The 27,155-nt window shown below is 43.4% G+C and overlaps 1 protein-coding gene across 2 annotated transcripts in view; it reads right to left on the bottom strand.

Moving 5' to 3' along the window:
* Window positions 1-27,155, bottom strand: part of grm2b (glutamate receptor, metabotropic 2b) — a 75,365-nt gene that overhangs the window by 4,361 nt on the left and 43,849 nt on the right. For both annotated transcript variants that reach the window (XR_004552222.2, XM_034084094.2), the window contains exons 3-4: window positions 1,801-2,638; window positions 130-1,193 (exon numbers count right to left, since the gene is read on the bottom strand). Coding sequence is in view for 1 of the 2 variants with exons in the window: in XM_034084094.2 (XP_033939985.1) it covers window positions 130-1,193; window positions 1,801-2,638 (1,902 nt within the window). In the remaining variant the exon portion in view is untranslated. The remainder of the gene's footprint in view (window positions 1-129; window positions 1,194-1,800; window positions 2,639-27,155) is intronic.

The raw sequence follows: 27,155 nt of genomic DNA, 5'->3' as shown, positions 1-27,155 counted from the left end.
TTAGGAATGATAAATACACTAGGGGAAGTAACTTATAGACTTTGTTTACATTACATTGATATGTGTTTAGATATATTAATTATAAATACTCTGTTGACTTAATAGAAAAGCATTCTCATAGATAGTTACCCTGTAGTCGCTGGCAGTGACATAGAAGATGGGCTGGAAGGCGAGCCAGATGATGCAGGTGGTGTACATGGTGAACCCAATAAACTTTGCCTCGTTGAAGTTCTCAGGGCACTTCCGCGTCTTGAAGGCGTAGACGGTGCAGAGGATGATGAGGATGCAGTTGTAGGTGAGGGACATGAGCATGCTGGTGTCCCTGCTGCTGCACTTCAGGGTGACCACGTTTCTCCTTTCGGGGCTCACCTCCTTCCGAACCCCTGGCACCTCCACCAGCAGCCAGATAACAGCCACCAGCAGCTGGCAGGAGATAAGAATGCAGCAGATTGCTACCTGGGAGGCGGGGCTGATGAAGCGCGGCCGCTGGGCTCCATCCTTCACCCCGCTGAAGATGCGAGCAATACGGTTGGTCTTGGTTAGAAGAGCTGAGTAACACACTGCGAAGGAGGTGCCCAGGCCTAGTCGGCGTAAGGTGCAAACAGCAGTGGAAGGCTTGGCGATGTAGATGAAGGTCATGAGGTAGCACATCAGGACTCCCAGCAACAGGATGTAAGAGAGTTCACGTCCACTTGCTTTGACAACAGGCGTGTTATTGTGCTTCAGGAACAGGCCCAACACTGACAGAGTACACATTATACCAAGGCAGGAGATGGTGACAGGTCCAATGGCCCACGCATCCTCCCACCGGATGTATTCTTCAGGCAGATCATAGCAGCCAGTCAAGTTATCCAAGGGCCACTGGCCGAAGCTGCAGTCAGCACAGGTGAACTCGTCGTGCAGGTACTGGTAGGCCTGACAGGGGATACAGATCCAGCAGCACACGTCTCCAGGCTGCATGCTCTTCACCTCGTTCTTCCTGCAGGGGTCGCTGCACTGCGAGGTGGGTGTCACAGAGTCACGCCAGGGTATCATGCTGGTGTTCAGGGTCAGGTTCTGGTCCCAGTAGCCGACCTTCCGGTAGACGAACTTCCCATCTTCTTTGTGGTAGTGAAAGATGTTGTAGCGGCTGATGCTGTCGCCAAAAGAGTCAAAACGCACCATGTTCTGTGTGTCTGCAGGTCTGAACGGAGCTGGTAGGAAGCAAAAGTACAATCATTATTATTTAAAGCTAAGGTATAGATTTAAAAAAGACTCAAGTCGTGAGACAGTAAGACAAATATATTACAAATGATTACCACTAGAAGGGGACATGTTGTAACTTAATTGCTCCGTGAAATAAATCAGTCTAATCTATATCTTTAAAAGTTATGTGAATACTTCACACTGCTGAAGTATGGTAAAGGGTTATGCACATTCTACAAGTATCTCCATTTTCATTGGTGCTCTTAAACATTAAAATATCAACATAAAAAACGTACTTTTCTGATTTCTAATGATTATAAACACTCAACATACTTCTTTTCCTGGAATTGAATCGAAAGTATTCATTCAAACCAATATTGAATATTCTCATATATATGTTTATTCCCACTGAATCACCCATGCCTATACATGAATCATTTGTTTTAATGGAATGATTACAAAGCCGTTTTTCAGTGCTGCAGAGGAAATCATTCCATATCCTGTTCCAGTGCCGTATATCTGCATTTCATTAAAACCTTCACAATTAATTTAATCAAGTTCTCAGATGTTCATAGAAGAAAATGGTGTCTCAATTGCTTCGATTGCTGTGCTTACCTTCAAACTTTGTCTTCAAGATGAACTCCTTGTAGAACCTTTTACCATTGCCTGGTTTCATGGCATCACAGACCTTGGTTTCGTTGGAGCATGTCGCTTGCCTCATGTTGTGCAGAGCATAGGCCATGGCATAGACTGCATTTACCACAAACATGATCTTGGACTCCTGCTCAAAACGTCCATCTCGTAGGCTGTTTTCACTACAGCCAGGTTCCTGCAGGCTGCAGCCAAAGCGGTGCTCCCAGAACTCTTTAAACCACGGGTTCCTTGTGTTGGTGTATGGGTTCAGCTTGGTGAAGTAATCTTCAAACTCTCTAATGGGGTACGAGGCCAGCTCGATGGTGAAAGCCCGTTCTGCTGCCGTCTCACTGCCCCTCACCACACTCTCCTGCGCTCCCCAGCCATCACTGGCCACCCATGTGAAGGTGGCGTTCATGCGAGCGGCGGCCACCAGTAGTTCCCGGGCATCTTCACTGCGGGTGAACAGAATCACCACCTTGGCGTTGGACTTCTGCTGCAGAGAGCGGATCACGTTATCGTAGCCCTGGCGGTTCATGGAGCGGCTCACCTTGGCTGAAGTAGCGATGCAGATTAGGTGAGTGCGGGCCTCCAACTGGAAGGCATCAATGCCAGTCTCACCGTAGTCGCCCTCTGAAGCTACTGTGGACACGTAACTCCAGTTGTAGAAACGCAGGATCTCTGCCATGGCCTTGGCCTGGTAGAAGTCAGGGGGCACGGTGCGGGCGAAGTAGTCGTAGCGGCTCTTATCACTGAGCTTTGAACTAGTTGAAGCATAGCTGATCTGAGGGATCTGGAATAATCGCAAGAGGTTGGCCACCTGCACAAAGAGATGGAAAGAAAGTATATTTTGATCAGATATAATGTTATATTATGGAGTGACACTAACGCAAGAAGCATGACATACATAAAGCCTTCCCCGATAGAATTGTATTGCTACATTGAGCTCATAAACCTGCGTACGGCTGAGGGGAATGCAGTGATGATTATCTGAGGGATTCAGTGAACACGATTGACCAATGTCACATTACACTAGTTATTATATCCATTGGTATTCTAAAATATTGATTATAGACACTTTAACAGAATGACAGAATGATACAGCTGCAGATGCCTGTGCTCAATCATCAATGTTACATTTATTTGGTTAAAATTGTATTGATGATTGCTGACAATTGTGATTGCAGTAAGTTAAAGTTAAAGTTATGATAAAAGTCCTTAAATTAGACTTATTCAATAAAAAGCTGCATTGCTGCATTTCAAATCCCTCCAGTCTTGTTAAGCCTTTTTGCTTTCCATCTGGTCTGTAGGTGAAGTGGAGCCAAAAGGGCAGCGCTGCTGTCTGATGTGCTTCAGCTCTGTGTTCCTCTATCTCAAACTGTTTACTCTGTCAGGGATCCACACCACCAGCAGCTAGCGCTACAAATCCTTTCACGGAAAGTGCCAGATAACAACTGCCAACAATGGCACGACGATAAGAATGTTATCAGTGTGAGTCTGCTGTTTTTTTCCTCGACTTAAAGCCATTAAAGCCAAGTCATTAAAGTCTCAAGACAGATTCTGAAAGATGTTTTGATGCCCACCTACCCCAGACTAGTTTATTGATTTCCTTGTGGAGATAATAGTTGGTGGTGTTGAGATCAACAGTGGTGGATGATAATCTTTTACTAAAAACTCAGTGAGGAATCCATGTTGGAAACCAGCCTGCTGAAACAATTATTTCATGGTAACATAAAATCATGGCAATTACTTTCCCACCCAGCATTACAGAGCTGACAGGGAGCTGGTGAAAAGTTGTCATTTTGCAGGATTCCCCATGAGAAACAGTGGTGATTAGCGAATACCCATGAGCTTCAATATGACTATCTCCTCCCTCAGGCATCATGGTTTGCCTCGAGGCTTCCCAAACAATTGGTTCACCATGGATGTAATTGAATCCTTCCAGAATCACACTAAGTCCCATTAAAAGTATTGTCACAGTTATCTTATTCAGAAGCATTTAAACAGAGCAATCACTCATTTCTGTGACATTATAAATCAATTAGGCTGTATGGGGACTTGGTTCACATTTCTGTTGGCAAATGCCCTGAACATGTTACTCATCAACCGCTTTTTAGTTGGTTTGTTTTGGACTAGAATACCTGAAAAACGTTTTGATAGATTTGATACATTTTTGTCTCAGTTGACTTTCTCTCTAGACTATTTCTCAATTAAAAGCTTTTCTCTTGTTTTTTATTGATTTCCAAGAAAAGTATGCACATATAATAAACACAGGAATAAGAGTGTGAGTATAACCCTTGTGTGGTGTTCGGGTCAAATTGACCCGATTTACATTTTCAATGAATACAAAAAAATATGCCCTGATGAACCTGGGGGCTGTGTTGTCTGGAACCTTGTGTTCCTGGTAGGGTCTCCCATGGCAAATTGGTCTCAGGCAAGGGGTCAGACTAAGATTGGTTCAAAAGACCTCATGAAAGACGACACAGGAAGTGAGGATACCCGGCCCGGAGGAAGCCCGGGGTCCCCTTCTGGAGCCAGGCCCAGAAGGAGGACTCGTCGGCGAGCGTCTGGTGGCCGGGCTTGCCACGGAGCCCGGCCGGGCCCAGCCCGAAAAGGCAACGTGGGCAACACCTCCGCTTCTCCGTCCCGCGGGCCCACCACCTACGGGAAACATCGATGGGGTCGGGTGCGCTGCCAGAAGGGTGGCAGTGAAAGCGGAGGGTCTCGACGGACCAGACCCGGGCGGCAGAAGCTGGCTTTGGGGACGTGGAACGTCACCTCTCTGGGGGGGAAGGAGCCGGAGCTTGTGCGGGAGGTGGAGCGGTACCAGTTGGATCTGGTTGGGCTCACCTCTACGCACAGCGTCGGCTCTGGAACCTTACTTCTGGATAGGGGTTGGACTCTATTCTTCTCCGGAGTTGCTCAAGGTGTGAGGCGCCGGGCGGGTGTGGGGATACTCACAAGTCCCCGGTTAGGTGCTTCGTTGTTGGAGTTTACCCCAGTGGACGAGAGGGTCGTCTCCCTACGCCTGCGGGTTATGGGGGGGAAAATTCTGACTGTTGTGTGTGCTTATGCACCCAACAGCAGTTCAGAGTATTCGGCCTTCTTGGAGACCCTGGAAAGAGTCCTGTATGGGGCTCCTGAAGGGGACTCCTTAGTCTTGCTGGGAGACTTCAACGCACATGTGGGCAATGATGGAGACACTTGGAGGGGCGTGATTGGGAGGAACGGCCCCCCTGATCTGAACCGGAGTGGTGGTTTGTTACTGGACTTCTGTGCTAGTCATGGATTGGCCATAACAAACACCATGTTCGAACATAAGGATGCTCATAAGTGTACGTGGTACCAGAGCACCCTAGGCAGAAGGTCCATGATCGATTTCGTTATCGTATCATCGGACCTGAGGCCGTATGTTTTGGACACTCGGGTAAAGAGAGGGGCGGAGTTGTCAACTGATCACCATCTGGTGGTGAGTTGGGTCGAGTGGCGGGGGAAGCCTCTGGATAGACCTGGTAAGCCCAAACGTGTAGTTCGGGTGAACTGGGAACGTCTGGAGGAGGCCCAAGTTCAGGAGGCCTTCAACTCACACCTCCGGCGGAGCTTTTCGGGCATTCCTGTGGAGGTTGGGGACATTGAACCAGAGTGGTCGGTGTTCAAAGCCTCTATTGCCGAAGCCGCGGTGGGGAGCTGTGGTCTCAAGGTCCTAGGTGCCTCAAGGGGCGGTAACCCTCGAACCTCCTGGTGGACACCGGTGGTCAGGGAAGCCGTCCGACTGAAGAAGGAGGCCTTCAGGGATTTGTTATCCCGGGGGACTCCCGAGGCAGTTGCAAGGTACCGACAGGCCCGAAGGGCAGCAGCCTCATCCGTGGCCGAGGCAAAGCAGCGGGTGTGGGAGAAGTTTGGAGAAGACATGGAGAAGGACTTTCGGGCGGCACCAAAGTTGTTCTGGAAAACTGTCCGACACCTCAGGAGGGGGAAGCAGGGAACCATCCAAGCTGTGTACAGTAAGGATGGGACGTTGTTGACCTCAACTGATGGAGTGTTGGGACGTTGGAAGGAACACTTTGAGGAACTCCTGAACCCGACAACTCCGCCCTCTATGTTAGAGGCAGAGCTGGAGTATGACGGGGGATCAACACCAATCTCCCGGGGGGAGGTCACTGAGGTTGTCAAACAACTCCACAGTGGCAAAGCCCCGGGGGTGGATGAGATCCGCCCGGAAATGCTGAAGGCTCTGGGTGTTGAGGGACTGTCATGGTTGACACGTCTCATCAACGTTGCGTGGAAGTCGGAAACAGTACCGAAGGAGTGGCAGACCGGGGTGGTGGTCCCCCTTTTCAAAAAGGGGGATCAGAGGGTGTGTGCCAATTACAGAGGCATCACACTACTCAGCCTCCCCGGGAAAGTTTACTCTAAGGTACTCGAAAGGAGGGTCAGGCCGATTGTCGAACCTCAGATTGAGGAGGAACAATGCGGATTCCGTCCTGGTCGTGGAACGACGGATCAGCTTTTTACTCTCGCAAGGATCCTGGAGGGGGCCTGGGAGTACGCCTATCCGGTCTACATGTGTTTTGTAGACTTCGAGAAGGCGTATGACCGGGTTCCCAGGGAGTTACTGTGGGAGGTGCATGCGGGAGTATGGGGTGAGGGGGTCTCTACTCAGGGCCATCCAATCTCTGTACTCCCAAAGCGAGAGCTGTGTCCGGGTCCTCGGCAGTAAGTCGGACCCATTTCCGGTGAGGGTTGGCCTCCGCCAGGGCTGCGCTTTGTCACCAATCCTGTTTGTAATATACATGGATCGGATTTCGAGGCGTAGTCGTGGGGGGGGGGTCTGCAGTTCGGTGGACTAAGGATTGCACCACTGCTTTTTGCAGATGATGTGGTTCTGATGGCTTCATCGGTCTGCGACCTTCAGCACTCACTGGATCGGTTCGCAACCGAGTGTGAAGCGGCTGGGATGAGGATCAGCACCTCCAAATCTGAGGCCATGGTTCTCAGCAGGAAACCGATGGACTGTCCACTCCAAGTAGGGAATGAGTCCTTACCCCAAGTGAAGGAGTTCAAGTATCTCGGGGTCTTGTTCTCGAGTGAGGGAACAATGGAGCGTGAGATGGGCCGGAGAATCGGAGCAGCGGGAGCGGTATTGCAGTCGCTTTACCGCACCGTTGTGACGAAAAGGGAGCTGAGCCAGAAGGCAAAGCTCTCTGTCTACCGGGCCATTTTCGTTCCTACCCTCACCTATGGTCATGAAGGATGGGTCATGACCGAAAGAACGAGATCGCGGATACAAGCGGCCGAGATGGGTTTCCTCCGCCGGGTGGCTGGTGTCTCCCTTAGAGATAAGGTGAGAAGTTCGGTCATCAGGGAGGGACTCGGAGTTGAGCCGCTCCTCCTTCGCGTCGAAAGAAGCCAGTTGAGGTGGTTCGGGCACCTAGTTAGGATGCCACCTGGGCGCCTCCCTAGGGAGGTGTTCCAGGCACGTCCAGCTGGGAAGAGACCAAGGGGTAGACCTAGGACCAGGTGGAGGGATTATATCTCTTCGCTGGCCTGGGAGCGCCTTGGGATCCCCCAGTCAGAGCTGGTTGATGTCGCCAGGGAAAAGAAAGTTTGGGGCTCTCTGCTGGAACTGCTACCCCCGCGACCCGACCACGGATAAGCGGGAGAAGATGGATGGATGGACAAAAAAATATAAGGATATTTTCGTTCAACCTGAAACTCAATGGCTGGGGCTTATTTATTGTGAAGGACATGTGGAAAGGAGCCAGTTGAGGTGGTTCGGGCACCTAGTTAGGATGCCACCTGGGCGCCTCCCTAGGGAGGTGTTCCAGGCACGTCCAGCTGGGAAGAGACCAAGGGGTAGACCTAGGACCAGGTGGAGGGATTACATCTCTTCGCTGGCCTGGGAGCGCCTTGGGATCCCCCAGTCAGAGCTGGTTGATGTGGCCAGGGAAAAGAAAGTTTGGGGCTCTCTGCTGGAACTGCTACCCCTGCGACCCGACCACAGATAAGCGGGAGAAGATGGATGGATGGATGGATGGACATGTGGAATTGTTTTTATTTTTTTCCACTTATGAAAAAATGCCCACCCGCATTTATGTCCTTCATAAGAGGTTCGGGTCAATCTGACCCGGATACAATACCAGGACAGACAGACAGAGAAAAACACACAAAAACACACAAACTAAAGACACACACACACACAATTGTATGCATAGAGAAGCTGTTTGATGGTGTTTTCCCTTGATCATTACCCTTTGTAGTGTGTACACAAAACTATCCTAGAACATTCTAAACATTTTAGATCTTCCAGAAATGTATAAACATTTTATATTTTCTCGGACTGTCCCCCTCGCACCTGCACGCCGGAGGAGGGACTAAACAGAGACATAACCTCACATTACAGTGTAGTGCAGAACTACAATTATCTACCAACAAAATGGCCAAAAGATATTCTGCTCAGAGAGCCTTGGAGCTAATAATGGATGAGACTGAGTGGAATGCATTAGAAGAACACGGTGAAGTGGAACAGGAAGACATTTCTGAAGATGAGGATAATGTGGAGGTAAACTCAGAATTTGACAGCAAATTGGAAGATGAACTTGACTCATAGCCAGCTGCTGGAAGACCCCCACAGCCAGCCGCTGAAGGACCCCCACAGCCAGCCGCAAGAAGACCCCCACAGTCAGCTTCTGAAAGACCCCCACAGCCAGCCGCAAGAAGACCCCCACAGTCAGCTTCTGAAAGACCCCCACAGCCAGCCGCAAGAAGACCCCCACAGTCAGCTTCTGGAAGACCCCCACAGCCAGCTGTGAGATCTGTGGACCCCCAAGACACAGACTACATGCAGCAACTATAACAAGTACATCTGTGCTATACACACGAAGAAGTTCTGTACACCATTGACTCACATGATGTTCTGCAGCGTCACTTCATCAATATAGTTTTCGGATATACTATATTTTATGAATAGTGACTGTTAATTGTTTTTATTTGCTTTGTGTTTATATCTGTTCTATGTAATTTATATGGAAGTTTCATTCCCTCTATTTCACAGCCAAATACTTTTGGATGTGTGGTTCTTGTGTTCCAATTGCTGATAAATTGCTTTATTTCCTTCAGGGCTTTGATTATTATGACAGATTAAAAATAATAAACATTAATGAAAAAATGTTTCATTTACATGTGTCCTAGGAAAGCATGAGCAAAATGTAAACTTAGTTTTTATTACAGTGTATTTTTGTTAACACAAAAAACGATGGACACTTCCATTGTTAAATTTGATCTAGCAAAGAGTATTTTCATAAACTAATCATATATTTCATTTATATTGTTGGGGAATGAGTTAAAGACAATATATATAAGGAATTGTGTATGTTAAATTTAATTCTGTATTTTTTTTAAACCCTGAAATATGTCCCGGGTCAATTTGACCCGAACATTACCAAAGGGTGCGAAATGTGAACATAACACAAGGGTTAAAAATAATTCCTTGAGTCGAGTGCAGTGCTTGCACATTTATAAAACAGGTGAATGTAACACCTTTCATTAGCTGACTTTTTCTTTAGGACCACCATCAAGTAATTTTTTTATTTACCTTAATTTTTTGTGACCAATGATTGCTATCCTCAGCCTCTATAAAAAAACAGTATAATCATTACCATATGCTATTTAATTGTTCAATTAAAATGGCGAACACATAAAACATTATACCTGCAAAACAACAGCATGTTACTATCATGCTGAGCCTTTTCAGCATGCTGATGACTGTGACTAAAGTATAAATATAACTTCACAAAGGTTATGTACTTTTATCTTCCTTCAAGAGTTTTCTAGCATTTTCTGACCGCATACAGTACATCTAACCTCCTGACACATTCACCTTTCAATGCTATGGCGAGCCCTAATAAAAAGTGAAGCATGTACATTACTTGACTGAGACAAACAGAGGAGACTGTTTGACTTGAATATGCAATTTCATCCCACTCCAGTATGCCTCAGAAATGACTGACATTACTCCTGATCTCTGATTGGCTGTGTGCTTATCCTGCACAACCCAAATACAAGCGCCAGCAGGAACCACAGGCACACTACAAGTTCTTGAGGGGATGAATGTAGTAAATATGATTTATTAAGACAAGTGCACTGCACCCACAGTAGCCCTGTCCACTGTTTACAGCCGAATATAGGACAGAGGTCTCATCAAATTAGACTTGATTTGCATTGTTCATGTATGGCTATGGCAATTTTAATGTTAACATGTAATACATTTCCTTACATGTTAACTCAAAGACAAACCCGGGCGCCGTACATAATGGCAGCCCACTGCTCCTAACACTAGGATGAGTCAAATGCAGAGAAACCGTTTCCTTACATGGTACCTGTACTGTGTAATGACAATAAGTTGAATCTATCTATCTATCTATAAACATAGGACAATATGTAGCATATGGGGAAATCTAATAGCGTTTACTGATTCATTTTAATTGCCTAGGTTATATACAGTATTTAGTATGCAGCACATACGAGGAGCAACACTGAGACAGTCAGTCACACTTGCATAGTAATAAGGTAGTTTCCTCTTGCAGGATTTTCAGACAGGCAGTTGGCCTTCATCAATTGATTCTTGGAAAAGCTTGACAGCGCACCTTTCAGGACGTTACTGGAGTGTGTGACAGTTACCGTCTGTTTGTCTTCTTGTGATGTTTCCCTCTTGCTCTCTTTATTGACAATTTAGGAATACAGCCAAATAACTGCATTATACAGTCTTTGCTTTCATCGCACGGATTCCAAAAGCTCAACTCAACTTGCATCTCATTTCTTAATTATGTCATACCACTGTAGACGGTACATGTGCCATGGTAAACCTTTCCGACACGCTGATGGACGTCAATTACCTACAACATCCTGATCGTAGTCTATAGATGCCAAGACCTTTAGATTTTACTCTAACCTGAACACATCCGTAGTAAAGACACAGCCCCCTTTATAGGTCATTTGGAGCAACTGCGGCTTTTTGAAGTACCAATTAGGTGTTTTTAACGGTCCACTGGTTTAAGATCCAAAAGAGAGCCCTATTTACACCACATGTTCCCTGTATAAGAAGCTCTGATTATAGTTTAAGGCAGCCTCTTGCATACATTATTATATTAACTAGTAAATTAATCTGTTGAAAATAAATTATCCTTACTTTTTAAAGATGTAGAAACCATTTAAACAGTGCCTATTCTTTGTGTGTGTACAACTACACACAAATAATTGCTGTTCTTGCAAATCATTGCATTCATTCGATTAATGACGGCATTAGCACAACAGGTTATATCTAATATATCACGATGATAATGGCAAAACATTGTGCAGTGAAGGTCTTGTTTTGGTTCTATTATTTAGTAGGTTAATTAGTGAAACAGTAATTGTTTTCTTTAATGTTTCCAAAGGAGTTTAACGTTTAACGTATTCTGTTAAGGCCAAACTTTGTATAATAGAGAAGCAGTAATATAGAACAAGCTCCATTATATACACATTGTGACTGTAATATATTTTATAGAGAGATTAATGCTGCACTGCAATAGCTTATGTCATGATATGTCAAGAAAAAGCACAGTCACAGACTTCAAATATTAAACATTAAGTAGGTTTAGGTAGGCAAATAATTGGAGAGGCATATTGTATTATTATAATGCAGTGTATTTCATATTCTTTATTTTAGAAACAATAATGTCCAAAAGAGACTCGGTCTGCTGAGACACTTTGTTCAGACTTACAGAAATGAAACTGCAGTTTAAAAAAAAGAAATGATTTAAGTGTTTTTCATTAAAAGTTATTCATATCTCACACTGCAGTGTACATTTAATTGTTACGTATGTTTTATTCTTGTCTTAAATTCTTTGTATCTATCTTTTTTACATTGTCTTGTATTTCTCTTATAACACTTTGAATTTTGTTGTTGTTAAAAAGTGCTATGAGTTTGACGGAAGAGTTCTTTACTAGAAGGCTGTTTTTGTATTCAACTTCTAAAGGGAGAACGTTTAATTAATTGATTAAGGATTTTTCAATTAAGGAAAAGTAGCAGATACTGTTTTTAAGAGTTTTCACACAAATTGGAAACAGGAATATGCAAAGCATCAGAATATTTATCTTTAAACATGCCTGTAGGGGATCTTTAAACAAATAAATGCATGTATGTGTGCCAACTAGAAAACATCGATGAGGATCCCTGAGGTCCCTTATATTTCTCCTTCACTTTAACCACCGGTGTAACACTTCTCTCTCTGTTCCCTTTGTGATCATAGGCTGATGAACTGCAATTGTTGGCACTTCCGTATAAACTTTGTCACTCAACCCCGAGGGATGCAGCTTGTTTGTGACAGAAGCTGCTAACAACCACATTACATGACGAACAGCCGAACAATATTTAATGTGTGCTTAATGCTTATGAATTTACTGTGAATTTGACTGCAATTTCTTAGTTATTGATACTATAGCTTTTAAAGTAGTGACAAATATGAAAGAAGGTGGACTGCAGTGTAAAAAGTTTTTTTTTGTGTCCATATGATCAGTCAATACATCTAAATGTATTTTCAACAATGATTTTAAAGCTCCTCCTGTATCATCAAGCTCTACTGTATGAGTTTAACGGTAATGCTTGATATGATGTGTAGAGGCATCATATGTGATCCGGGCACTGAACGAGGATATGAGACAGCTGGAACAAGGGCTTACTCATATATCTGTCATGATTCTTTCAACATGGAAAGTCCATCTGTATGTCCCCGAGGTCCCTGTCAAGCCGAGCCCTAGACACAGTATGGCATGCAGGATGAAGCAGGATGTGCAGTGCACCAGCTCTGCCACTTTAAAACCCTGTGTTGTATCAAAGGGAAACACAGATGTTGTATAAACAGCAGTCTATACTAACATTGCGTAAAATTGGAAATAATGTTGTTGTCAATTACTGAAAATTAGATATTATTCCTGTTGAAGGGAAATCACCCAAAATGCAGCATGAAAGGAAATGCTGATAAAGCGTACTCTTACCTCTCCTGGATAGCAAACATTCTTAAGATTCAAAAACATAACTTTCCTTCTATGTATTTCTATGTGAAGAAGCAATAGTTTGAATGGAGACCTTGAAATCAATATGAGTTCCGAATACCATTTTGATTACATGTTGATTATTGGAATATGAATAAAGGCTTGCATGGCATTAGATATAAGAAACATCATTATACTGCAGAACACCAGTGTGACTTAAAATAATCATTCAACATCAAAGGACACACTTCTTATCTTTTTCTGTGCTCATTAAGTTGGATTTAGTTTGTTTTCTCATAGACAAACCCGGGCACCGAGCATAAGGCTCTTCACAATGATTGCAGTTTCCCTCTCTATGCGGGGCTGATTCTTCCTAATTGGAAAGAAGGATCCACAATTTCTCAATGCTACACACCTGTGATGCATTCACTCGTTTGCATTTGATTTGCCAACTGATATCCCAGCTCCAAGTTCTTCCTCAGTTCATCTCACTGCCAGAAAAGAAAAAAGAAATAGTCTGTGCCATTTAATCATTTATCTTCTGGTTCAGCTATCCACCTGTCCTACAGTTGAAGAGGATTTTTATTTCAATTTGTGTTGGATAATGTCACCCTACGCTTTAAACAAGATGAAAGTAACTGTTATTTAATGGGAAGACAAATGTTCCCCTATTAATTCTTTAAAATATATTTGTGATGAATAATTCTAACAAGTTCCCCCTTACATATTGTGGTGTAGCGTAGTGTTGTTCATTTATGACAGCGTGCTACCATGAACAAATTCATTTGTAACGAAAAAGGCTCCAATCTCTGACTCTTTTTATTTTAACACCACAACAAACAGGAATATATGATCGAGTATAATATGAAAAACATGAATGTAAAAAGGACCTTGTAAACATTTGAAAGACATCATCTTTTATGAGACAGTGATGACACAATGGGTGGGGGCAATATACTGTAATATTTTTCAGTTAACATTTAGACAGATTTCAGAATTGTATGTGATCTCATGTGTGGTAGCCTGCAGTATTGTATGCAGAAGGCAAGGGAAAGCACATTCCTTTATAACTGACCTTAATGTGTGCTGTATTTGCAGACACCCACACACACAAACACAGAAGCAGACATTCAACAAAGATCTAAACAGACTGCGATATGCACATGTCAACAGATATGTTTCAAACAAAAGATCACACTGCATATATTCATGTCTGTGCAGAGCTGTGACTTCATATTGGAGCTTGTATAGCTGCAAAAAAACGTTTGTGTGAATCTTCTTGAATGCGCTATTTCAGGAGAAGACAATTCTTCACATTAAACTTACAGCTATAATTTCCACCCACCAGCAAAACAATGCTCACCACAAGAGCGACCTCTTTCAAAGCACTCTCAAGTACAAGGATACAACTGAGAAAAAAAAATACTCTTCATCATCTGCTAAGCTAGAAACATAGAAATATTACTTCTGGCCTCTGGCACTTAAACTTGATAAGTCAAGAAATCTCCCCCCGTTATTGAGTCTGAAGTACAGTGCTCCTGTTACACGTTGTTCTCAATAACAGCCACAGGTTTAAGCTAAGACTGATAATTTATTCCTGGGATACCGTGTGAAAAAAACAACAACTCTAAGACAGACAAGATGAAGGGAATTGACTATGAAAAATCAATGGGTTAGCAATATCATTGACCAAGGAGGTCTGATTGAACAACCTTTCAGTGATAACAATGTTTCCCTTCTCTTTGAATGACATTATGATGTGCTAATTAGGGAGCTGAGACGTGTTCTCCGAATGTGCTAAAATCTCCAGTTCAAAAACAACAGTTTCTCTGAGAGGAGAGAAGAAGGGGAGAGGGGGAGTTGGAGGGGGATTCAGCCATAATATCACATCATAAACAAGAGCCTTTTGAAGTTAACACCAAAGCAAGATTTCTTTCCAGTCGCCTCACTCTGTGAAGACAGAAACACAATAAGATAGAGCCCTCTCTGGTTCTTCTGCACGACACAAAAACAGACTTAATGAACCACCGCACACCAAAAATATTGAACTTCAATATATGATTGGACAGATATGAAGTCTTACAACTTTATTATTATTGAGGGTCTTCCCTGCAGCTTCTGCAGTGGTTCAACAGAGTTTGTCTAATGGTCTTAAAGGATTTAGTGGGTGTTTTTTGGTGTATTTTGGGTTATTACATTTTGTGGATCGTAGCATCTCAATAACAATCATTGGACGGCTCATACAGACATATTACATTGGCTGTAGAACTTTCTGGAAAGAAAAGTATTGTTCTTTCGTGGTTATTACATTAGCAATAACTAATAGCTTTCAGTGTAGATGTACTAACGGTTGTTTGCAGTATAAGTCCTAGTTGAAGACAAAGTTCTGAAAATCCCTCTAAGCAGAATTTGAATGATGAATTTCAAGATGAAAACCTTTTAATTTATAAATGTATTATTTTAACAGAAAAAATGGTGCGGATAGTTTAGAATGTGACCACTCCATGTGGTCTATGTTACATTTGTAACGTGTAGGATGTTAGGACTGAGTCATCTCTAATCATGGTCCATTCTGTATGGCAACAGGGAGGACAAACTACACCAGGATGAGCAAGAAGATGATGAAAGCCTCCTAAAAATTGCTTGGCTAATTATAAAAGAATCCTTTCGAGGCTGAGGAGAATCTGGCTCGTCTCCCACCATCTTTCCCACATCTCGTCCTTGGCCCCGTCACAGGCAGCGCCAGCCTCCTCTCCACACGCAGGTGCACACGTCCCTGCCAGCCAATGGGGATGGACCCCACAGATGGGAAAAGAAGAGTTCCCCGGGACCATCCCTGGCACATTTCCTGCTCAGTTTTGTAACACTCTTCGTGCCCCCAAAGTGCTTTTCTGGGATAAAAAGGAACTGTGTAAATCAGTGACCTCTCAGAAAATTCCCACAACGGGCTTCTCTGCGCTCTCACGGCTCGATTCATTATAACGCCCGGGAAGTGAAAGGGGCTGACAAAGAGGCTGTTGAGCATAGTGACAGTAGAGGTATGTATTGAAATCCATACAAGAACACTCAAAAGCAGTGAGTTTCTTTTTGTGAATGTGCAGTTGCTGAATACTTATTCACTCTTTTCAGGCTTTTAAAAAACATGCTGTTCTTTTGTCAAAGCATCATCAGCTTTACAGAGGGGAAGATCTATATTATCTGCTTCTATGTAAAGAAGGGGCTTTAAATGTCCGGCAGTGGCTCAGTCAGTAGGGGCTTGGACTGTGAGCCGTACGGTCGCCGGTTCAAGTCCCTGACCAGACCTAAATATAGAGTGTGGACTGCTACTTGGAGAGGTCCCAGTTCACCTCCTGGGCCCTGCCGTGGTGCATTTGAGCAAGGCACCGGACATCCCCCTTTCCCCCTCACTCCCATTGCTCCCTGGGCGCTGTCCATAGCTGCCCATTGCTCCTACTACTAGGATGGGTTAAATGCAGAGAACACATTTCACTGTGTGTGCTGTGTGCTCTGCATGTGTGACCATTAAAGAGGGTTTCATCCCTCTGATTCTCTCTCTAAATGATTCCAACCTGAGGTGGACATCCTCTGCTTAGTCCGTCTGAACTGTTTTGGCGATGAATGTACTCTCCATTCAGCTTCAGCATGCTGACATATAGAACATTTCATCAATGTAGACTTATTTAAACAGTGCTTCCCAGTTTTTCTTTCTGTGGAGATATGGGTCATTATAAATGAAATGCTGTTCCAATTTGCATACTCCACAAGAACAGTAAGACATGTGGTTATTAATTCTCTACATTCATGTTGGCAAGGAACTCAAATGTGTGTTGAGACTTTTAAAACGTATTTGCTGCAGAGTCTGCAATCAATGTTATGCTTATATCAGTTTTCTATAGGCTAGCTTGAACCAGGATGTACAGTAGCCTCATCCTGTCCAACACCCCATAATGCTACTACAGTATTAGTTGTTTTCATTTTGGCCTTTGTATGGATTAAAAAATCAAAATAAAGTGTATGAATCAGCAAAGAGAATGTTCTTTCTTTTTTCCACTTTTGGAAAAGAACTGTTTTCTAGTACTCATGCTCATGACTATCATGGCCATCTACTCATATAAATCTCATTGGCACATTTTTTAAAACTCCTTAATATCAGGATATGATTGAAAATAAATGTAAAACAGGATATTTGTGTGGACCAACCAGCAGCTGTAGAGCTTTAGAGCGGATGTATTTCCGTTACAGTGAATGGGTGCATTGTTTTAGCAAGGACTAAAAAGTTGTTGCAAAACACTGCAACATAAAGAATTTTATTAAAATTGGTTATCAAGTACAAACTGTGATAAATAACTTTTATTTTAGCACTAGTGCAACACAAGGACCTAATGTTGTGTCCCGCCAATTATGTTAGTTGGTTATGTATTTGTCACGTTCATGTTTGTTTTGTTTGTTTCACTTCCTGTTTTATTTTGTACTCCTTGGCTGAAGTCGAATAGTCCATTTAGCTTAGGAACCTTCCTAAAGGAGTGAAATGACCCGGAAGTCCCTCAGTGGCAGCCATGATAAGTGCCGTTCGAATTCTCTAGAATGATGAGAATGATAGGAAAGGAGGTTTCAAACTTCCTTTATAACCTCCTTTAGCTTAGGAACCACTGGACTTCCCTAACCGACAGGAGAAGCGAAAATGCTGCCCCACAATGCCTTGCAGCCGCAGCATTTGCCGTCACTCAACAGTCGGCCGTTCACGGAAACAACCGATTATGACCGAGAAATTATATCATGAAAGTTACGGTGCTTATTAAGCTTTTTAAAACATAGGTGGTAAGTTGCCAAAGTGCTTTGTTTTGAACGTTCATCAGTATTATACTCAAAAAGAGAAATATGAACGTTAGTTTTCACTGAAATTATCAAATAAAGTCAACATTTTAGTCTTTACTGAGCTGTGTGGGGTTTGTTCAACTTTTAAAAGACGTTTGAATGGTGATGTACACAGTGATAGATGGTAAGGACTAACGTTTATAATAAATACATCTGTATTGATTTTAAGACCTTTAGTTCATACAATCATACGTATTGGGATCATTGGTATTAATGTGGACCGGAGGGAGAGGGTGACGAGCATAAGTTTCACTTTCCTTTTTTATTTCAATTCCAACTTTGGTCATGAAGAATATGTTTCTCTGTTGTCCACGTTCATAAAGCAAAGCAGCAGCATCAGAGCACGGTGCAGAGTCTCTAGATGAGTTCACAGTAGTCCCTCGTTCTTATTAAACATCCATGTTGTAGTCCGCTGTATAGAAAACTGTGGTTTCCATAGTTTCCCCACAGCAGCAGACGCACACAATGACGTCCGCTGGCGCATCATAAACACGTCGGATAGTGAAAGTGCATTCGGATTCTCTAAAGTACCGCAGTCTCTTCTCCTAAGTCCTTTTTAATTCTCCTATCCACTATCCCTTAACCCCGTGACGTTTCACTCAGAGGTCAAGGAATAGACGATAGGGTTAGAACTTAGGAGCTGATTTTTAAACTATCCGACTGCAGCCCTTGTCTCATTCCAGGTGCCTTTACTTCCTTGGTTCTTGTTTCCCGCCATCGTCAGTGTCTGCCCAGCCCCTGATTGTTTCCACCTGTTCCCACTTACCTCTTGTATATATTGTCCTGTCTCCCCTCGTCTGTTGTCAGTTCGATTGGGAGGGATACGGGCCTGAGGAATGTTGCTGGGTCTCCTCGACTTTCGTGGTGGATAAAAGACTCATAAATGACTTCTATGATCGCCACCCTGAGCAGCCTGGGCCGTCGGGAGTCGGCCCTAGAAGGGGGGGTACTGTTGTGTCCCGTCAATTATGTTAGTTGGTTATGTATTTGTCACGTTCATGTTTGTTTTGTTTGTTTCACTTCCCGTTTTATTTTGTACTCGTCTCATTCCAGGTGCCTTTACTTCCTTGGTTCTTGTTTCCCGCCATCGTCAGCGTCTGCTCCTCCCCTGATTGTTCCCACTTACCTCTTGTCTATATTGTCCTGTCTCCCCTTGTCTGTTGTCAGTTCGTCTTGTTCGTCATGCCAATAAGTCAGATCCAAGCAGCCATAGAGAGACCAAGTACCTTTTTGATATCCTCCATGAGAGCGTTTTGTTTTGTCACTCCCTCTGTAAAGAGTGTTTCTTTGTTTTTTTGATCCATTAAAGTTTGTTTTTCTTCAAACCTTTTCATCTCCGGGTTGTGCAATTGAGTCCTCATATCAGTGAGTCACGGTTCCTAATAGAACGAACTGACCAAAATATGGACTCAGCCAACCCCAAGACGCTGCAGACCGCCTTGTCCGTACAGGGTAACGTCATCCATCAACACCAGGAGCAGCTAAAGAATATTAGCCAAGGAGTCAAGGAGCTTTCAGATCGCCAGGAGGGTTTCCAGACCTCCGTCACTTCACAGGTGAACCATCTGGCAACACAGCTCCACGGGCTTCTCTCTCATCTGGAGGCAGCTCCCACAGCTCCGATTCCTGCTACTCCACCTGATGCCAATCCTGCTGTGAATCATGCCTTTCCTGTTCCACTGCGGTTGGCAGCACCGGAGAAATACTCAGGAGAATCGAGCAACTGCAGAGCCTTCTTAGTCCAGTGTGATTTACATTACCAACTTAATCCAGCAGCTTTTGTATCTGATGAGGCTAAGATAGCGTTTATGGTCTCCCACTTAACCGGCAGAGCTGCCGCATGGGCCACTGCGGAGTGGTCTAGAAATTCTAATATCTGTAGATCCTTCATAGCGTTCAAAGACACTATGAGCCGCATATTTGATATTACCTCACCTACCGGTCACGCCACTCGGGCTCTTATGCAGCTCAAACAGCACTCAAGGCCCGTAGTAGATTATGCCATAGAGTTCCGTACCTTAGCCATAGACAGTGGCTGGAACACTCCAGCATTAATAGATGCCTTCCGCAATGGACTCTCAGAGACGATTAAAGATCACCTGGCTCCATTAGAGTTACCACAAGACCTCGAATCACTCCTTTCCACGTCTCTCCGAATTGACAATCGCATCAGGGAAAGAGAGAGAGAACGACGCCGAGTCGCAACAAGACCTCCCAGCCACCAGGGGCGCTCTCTGGGTAGGCAGTCCTCATGGGATTCCTTGTTCGCCTTTTCATCAGGCCCAGCAGTGACAGCGCCACCACAGGCACTGGAGGAACCTATGCAGCTCGGGAGAACGAGGATTTCTCCAGAGGAACGACGGCGCCGCCTGCAGGAGGGATGCTGCTTCTACTGTGGTCATATGGGACACCAGCAGGCGATATGTCCGGGAAAAGGACATGCTCACCAACCATGAGGAGGGCGTTGGTGAGCAAAATTTCATCTGATTATCCTCCTCGCACACTCACCCAGGTAAATATCACTGCCAATAGTCAGACACACACTATGGGGGCCTTAATTGACTCTGGGGCTGATGAAAGTCTCATAGACTGGGGTCTAGCGAAACGTCTTAATATTAAGACTGTTCCGCTCAAACATCCCGTCAATGCCAGTGCCCTAGACGGCAGACTTATGTGTAGAGTCACTGACTGTACAGAACCCATGCAAGTGACTATTGACAATAATCATGTGGAAATGATGCAATTTCATCTGTTCGATTCTGCACAGCATCTGCTGATTTTGGGGTTTCCCTGGTTAAAAACACACAACCCACATATAGACTGGTGTTCAGGACAAATTAAGGGATGGGGAGAATTGTGAACATTCATGTAAAGCTCCACGTACTGTTGCAGTGGCTGATAGTAGCTCAGACTTTCCTGACCTTTCCAAGGTCCCCTCTTTCTACAATGACATTAAAGAGGTTTTTAACAAAACCAAAGCACTATCATTGCCTCCTCATCGTCCGTTTGACTGTGCCATCGACCTGTTACCTGGCGCACTCATCACTAGGGGGCGCTTATATTCTATCTCAAGACCAGAGCGGGCGGCCATGGATGACTACATCTCCTCACTGAAAGCGGGGATAATCCGTCCCTCTTTTTCATCTGCGGGTGCAGGATTCTTCTTTGTGGGGAAGAAGGATGGGTCTCTAAGACCATGCATTGACTACAGCCCATTAAATGACATTACGGTGAAAAACCGCCACCCACTCCCGCTGATGTCTACAGCTTTTGAACTACTTCAGTCAGCTAAGGTGTTCACCAAGCTCGATCTGAGAAATGCCTACCAACTCGTCAGGATTAGAGAGGGTGACGAGTGGAAAACGGGGTTCAACACACCTAGCGGACATTACGAATACAGGGTTATGCCTTTTGGACTATGCAATGCTCCTGCTGTTTTTCAAACTATGGTCAATGACATTTTGAGAATTTGTCAATGTGTCTGTTTTCGTGTATTTGGACGATATTCAGATTTTCTCTCCAGATATTCAGTCTCATGTCCGCCAAGTCCTCCAGAAGCTTCTGGAGAATCAGTTGTATGTGAAAGCTGAGAAGTGCGATTTCCATGCAACCACTGTCTCTTTCCTGGGCTACATTATCACCGCCAATCAGTTCCAGATGGATCCGTCCAAAGTCAGTGCGGTGACCAACTGGCCTACTCCAGATAGCCGCAAGAGAGTCCAACAGTTCCTGGGGTTTGCCAACTTGTCAACGCGTCCAACGAGGGCATAGGGGCTGTGTTGTCCCAGAGGTCCTCCAAGGATAACCGGATGCACCCCTGCGCTTATCTATCGCGCAAGTTGAACTCAGCTGAAAAGAACTATGATGTGGGGAACAAGGAGTTACTAGCTGTCAAAGCAGCTTTGGAGGAGTGGAGACACTGGCTCGAAGGGGCGGAGCAACCGTTTGTTGTGTGGATAGACCACAAGAACTTAGAGTATGTCAGAAAAACCAAGAGACTCAATTCACGTCAGGCCCGGTGGTCTCTGTTCTTTAGTAGGTTTAACTTTACGTTATCCTTTAGACCCGGTACGCAAAACCATAAGCCAGACGCACTCTCGTCTTTTTGAACCTGTCCCTAATGCCAAGAAACCTGAATCAATCCTTCCACTAAACTGTGTGGTGGGGTCGGTAACTTGGCAGATAGAAACAGATGTGAAGCAGGCTAATGTTGTGAGCCCGGCACCTAGTGAGTGTCCAGACAACCGTTTGTTTGTCCCTGTGTCTTTACGCTCTCAGGTAATCCACTGGGCTCACACGTCCAAGCTCACATGCCATCCGGGGGTCCGGCGAACTATGTTTGCCATAAAGCAGCGGTTCTGGTGGCCGGCCATGAGAAAAGAGGTCTCTGAATATGTGGCGACCTGTCCAGCGTGCGCCCGGAATAAGACTTCTTCCCAGGCCCAGGTGGGTCTGCTCCAGCCTCTCCCAGTGCCTCAACGACCATGGTCGCATATCTCCATGGACTTTGTGACTGGATTCCCACCTTCCAAAGGTAACACTACCGTCCTTACAGTGGTGGATCGGTTCTCAAAGATGGTACATTTCATTCCTCTGCTCAAACTTCCCTCTGCCAAGAAAACGGCAGAGGTCATGCTTACTCATGTGTTCAGAATTCATGGTTTTCCCAGCGACATAGTTTCAGACAGAGGTCCTCAGTTCACTTCCATCTTCTGGAAGGAGTTTTGCCAACTCCTCGGCGCCACCGTCAGCTTGTCCTCCGGTTATCACCCGCAGTCCAACGGTCAGACAGAACGCCTGAATCAGGACCTCGAAACCTGCCTCAGGTGTCTCGTGTCCCAGAAGCAATCCACTTGGAGCGATCATCTGACCTGGGTAGAGTACGCTCACAACACTCTTCTATCGGCTGCCACTGGTCTCTCCCCGTTCCAGTGTGCGAACGGATATCAGCCCCCTCTCTTCCCTGCCAATGAAGAAGAAGTCAAGTTGTCCTCCGCGCACGCTATGGTTCGACGCTGTCAGCGGGTCTGGGCTGGGGCTCGGCAGGCGCTACTCCGGACATCGACCCGGATGAAGTCAGCGGCGGATCGTCACAGACGTGCGGCCCCCCTCTACAAGCCGGGACAGAACTCCCCAGGTCCTTGAAGGTTCATCCTACGTTCCATGTCAGCAAACTCAAGCCAGAGAGCACTCTGGTTCCCCCCTCCAAACCCCTCCTCCACCCCGGATCGTTGATGGTGGCCCGGTGTACACGGTCAGGAAACTTCTGTCGGTCCGCAAACGGGGCCGAGGACGCCAATTCTTGGTCGATTGGGAGGGATACGGGCCTGCAACCCTGTCTCCTAAAAATTACGTTCCCACAGAACTAAACTGCATTCTCAATTACGTTTAGCTAGAAACGTATTTACTCCCACGTTACGTTTGTTATGAACGTATCTCAAATACGTTTATTTTCTACATATCTTCTAGAAACATGTTTTCTCCCAGGTTACGTTCCTTATGAACGTATCTGAAATACGTTTATTTTCTACATATCTTTGCCATTTATTGTCTTGCTTATAATGATGATAATAGTCATTTATAAATATCATTTTAGAGCACACCTTTGAAATCGACAATCGGGCTCGATATATGGTTAAATTAAAATCAGTAGGCGAGGCTGTAATTTCGCCAGCTGTTACTCTCATGTGCGAGGCAGAACATACTAGTTTTAACATGCCAAAAAGCTGCTGTGTCGTTCATTGCACCTCAAACATTAAAACAAATCCAGAGTTACGTGTTTCTGTACTTCCTCTAAGAAGAAGGACAGTAACAGAAGAGCTCTGTGGCTTCAGGCTTGATCGCCGTTCAAATGACAGCGTTGGTTTCCCCAAAAGTGGGCGGGGCTGTAAAGTGAAGTAGATTTTACTGTCATCTATTATTCAAAACCATTCTATTTATTCTAACGTATTACATGCCAGTGTTTTATCTTTTTATTTATTTGTTTTTATTTTAAATCGTATAATGTCGGACTTTTTTTGTCGTCTTTGAGGAAAAGAAATGGGGTTTAGAGATTCAAAATACTGAAATCTGTATTTTTTAAAATCTCTTCCTTCTAATTTGTTATTCTTTTCTAAATAACACACTGTTATTTACTCAACAATACCACACAATTATCCTTGTTTTTATTTATTCGTTTAATTCTATAATCTTGGGCATTTTAGCATGCTTTTTAGCCGTAAATAAAGTCACCAGAAACAGACGGGACATTTCGAGATTTAGGATGGCCCAAGACACTACACTACCCATAATCCCCAGCTATCGTTTGGGACTACAGTCCCGTTGACAAACCCCGTGATGTTGCGCCAAGGTTACGCCGAGCGTCAAGCTCTTTGAAATGGAACGAAACCACGGCAGACTATTCAAAACTGGACTCGAACGCCCCACCAGAACTACACATGCTGGCTATTGTGTTTCGCAACATGTTCTCTATGGCACGTCTCTACTGGGAATTGGTAGTTTTAAAAGACGTTTTTCCCAAATGTAGAAGTTGACAGTATTAAACTGTGTACAGCCCTGGAGGTTTAGGCGATAGGAAACACATTGGTGTGTACACATTTAAAACATGTAATTACTAAATGGGTGAAAATCGCTTGTATCCATAATGTGCAGCATTAATATATACCCACACGACAGCTCATTGTTACTTTGTAATTCTACTCTCCACTACAATTCAGAGGTTAACCTGGTATTTTTACTCCACTACATTTAGTTTAGTTACTTTGCAGATTCTGATTAATGATGTGGAATATAAACAACCCTTAAAGCAGACTTTAGTTACACCTGAATACAATTCAGGGAAGGTGATTGGTCAAGTGCCAACAATCAGGAGAGATATTTGATAGTTGGTGCTTGAGAAGACTAAACATTTATCTGCAGATCTTTATAAAGTATATTCATTACTCGTTATTCTCTACTAATAGTTAATTAAAAACTGTATAATGGCTATTTTGCATATCCCTTTCAAGATTTCAAGGTTTTCTAAGGTGTATTGATCTTATACACAACTTGGGTCGCAGGTTCCTCAACAGACATCTATCAATATGTGTGTACTGTATACCTCCACCATTAAACTGTCATATTCTGCACATTTCTTATTCTATCTACATACATAAGAGTATAATTAATGTGTATAATATCATTTAAAATAAGTGTTTCAACATAGTTAACATTGCAGGAAAGCAATATTTTAGACGTTAAGTACTTTGTCAGGCTTAATATTCATCTGTAGATAGATACCCCCAGAGCTTTCTTCTTTTAAACAAGACCTTAACCTAAAGTATTTTTTAATGTGTTAATAAAGGTTAATTCGTTTTTCTGTTTTGCACATCCTCCTATTAATATCTTTGTACATCCAGCACTAAACTGTTTTATTGTAGAGATCACTTAGTATCTTCTTGACTTTTATATTCTATATTTCTATCATTGACCTTCTACTTTCCCCTATGAAAGTATGTACTCTTAATATTGTTTTGATCAATAAGATTATTCAACAAAAATAATTCAATAACATGCTTTAACCACTAGGCGGTGCACACAAGGTACACACAGCATACTAATAATAACTTTGTATTATTAGTGTAGACACTTATGTATAACATCTGAAGATGTGTAGTTTTATTCATGTTTTTACATAATTGTACAGGATATTGCTATACTATTTCTCTTGTTTTACTTCTACACATTAATATCTGATTTGTAAAACATCACAGACAGAAAGGCATAGGCTATCCGTCATTTAATAGTAAGCTATTGAAATTGTGATTCCATAGATGTGTCTCCCATCACCCAAATCCCCTGACTATTCTCTCAACTCAGTATTTAGATTCTTATATTCAAAGAAAATCAGTAATATCTTTAAAAACTACAAGTCCTTTTCGATCAGCTGTGCACCGTTATGGTGTAAATAAACCTATATACCAATTGGATCAAATATAAAAGTCAGCCGAATTACTATTGATACTGCAAGGAGACGTATTTTGTGAAAAGAAATTGAAGATGTTGTTTAATTGTTGATATATTTATGATCCACCGTCAAGTATTCAGTTTTGGCAAGCAGTTCTCCTGTTTGTCTCTCTCTATAAATAAAGAATTACGGCAGATGTGTAATATGTAATGCAGCCGAACCGTGTATTACAATGCCGTTATGTGATGACTTCCAAAGAGAAAAGCAAGCACACTCTGAATTAGGTATTATTTTATTTTTCGTTGTCGGATATCATATCTCCATATCATATCAACACCATATCCCAGCGTGCATTGCGGCTAAAACATCCAATCACAAGCTTCAAGCTGAGGATCTTGGGTATCAGTTTAGTGGGTTTGTGGTGTGTATCGCTCAAAATGTCCCGTCTGTTTCCGGTGACTTTATTTACGGCTAAAAAGCCCAAGATTATAGAATTAAATGAATAAATAAAAACAAGGATAATTGTGTGTTATTGTTGAGTAAATAACAGTGTGTTATTTAGAAAAGAATAATAAATTAGAAGGAAAAGATTTTAAAAAAATACAGATTTCAGTATTTTGAGGCTCTGAGCCCCATTTCTTTTCCTCACAGACGGAAAAAAAGTCAGACATTATACGATTTAAAATAAAAACAAATAAATAAAAGATAAAAACACTGGCATGTAATTTACGTTAGAATAAATAGAATGGTTTTGAATAATAGATGAGAGTAAATCTACTTCACTTTACAGCCCCGCCCACTTTTGGAGAAACCAACGCTGTCATTTGAACGGCGATCAAGCCTGAAGTCACAGAGCTCTTCTGTTACTGTCCTTTCTTCTTAGAGGAAGTACAGAAACACGTAACTCTGGATTTGTTTTAATGTTTGAGGTGCAATAAACGACACAGCCAGCTTTTTGGCATGTTAAAAACTATTATGTTCTGCCTCGCACATGAGAGTACAGCTGGCGAAATTACAGCCTCGCCTACTGATTTTAATTTAACCATATATCGAGCCCGATTGTCGATTTCAAAGGTGTGCTCTAAAATGATATTTATAATAACTAATTATCATTATTATAAGCAAGACAATAAATGGCCAAGATATGTAGAAAATAAACGTATTTAAGTTACATTCATAACTAACGTAACGTGGAAGAAAATATGCTTCTAGAAGATATGTAGAAAATAAACGTATTTTGAGATACGTTCATAACTAACGTAACGTGGGAGAAAATACGTTTCTAGCTAAACGTAATTGAGAATGCAGTTTAGTTCTGTGGGAACGTAATTTTTAGGAGACATGGTTGGGGCCTGAGGAACGTTGCTGGGTCTCCTCGACTTTCGTGGTGGATAAAGACTCATAAATGACTTCTATGATCGCCACCCTGAGCAGCCTGGGCCGTCGGGGAGTCGGCCCTAGAAGGGGGGGGGTACTGTTGTTGTCC

This window comes from Pseudochaenichthys georgianus, chromosome 5, assembly GCF_902827115.2.
Source record: "Pseudochaenichthys georgianus chromosome 5, fPseGeo1.2, whole genome shotgun sequence".
NCBI classification, from domain to species: Eukaryota; Metazoa; Chordata; class Actinopteri; order Perciformes; family Channichthyidae; genus Pseudochaenichthys; species Pseudochaenichthys georgianus.
This window is presented reverse-complemented; position numbering and strand designations above follow the sequence as displayed.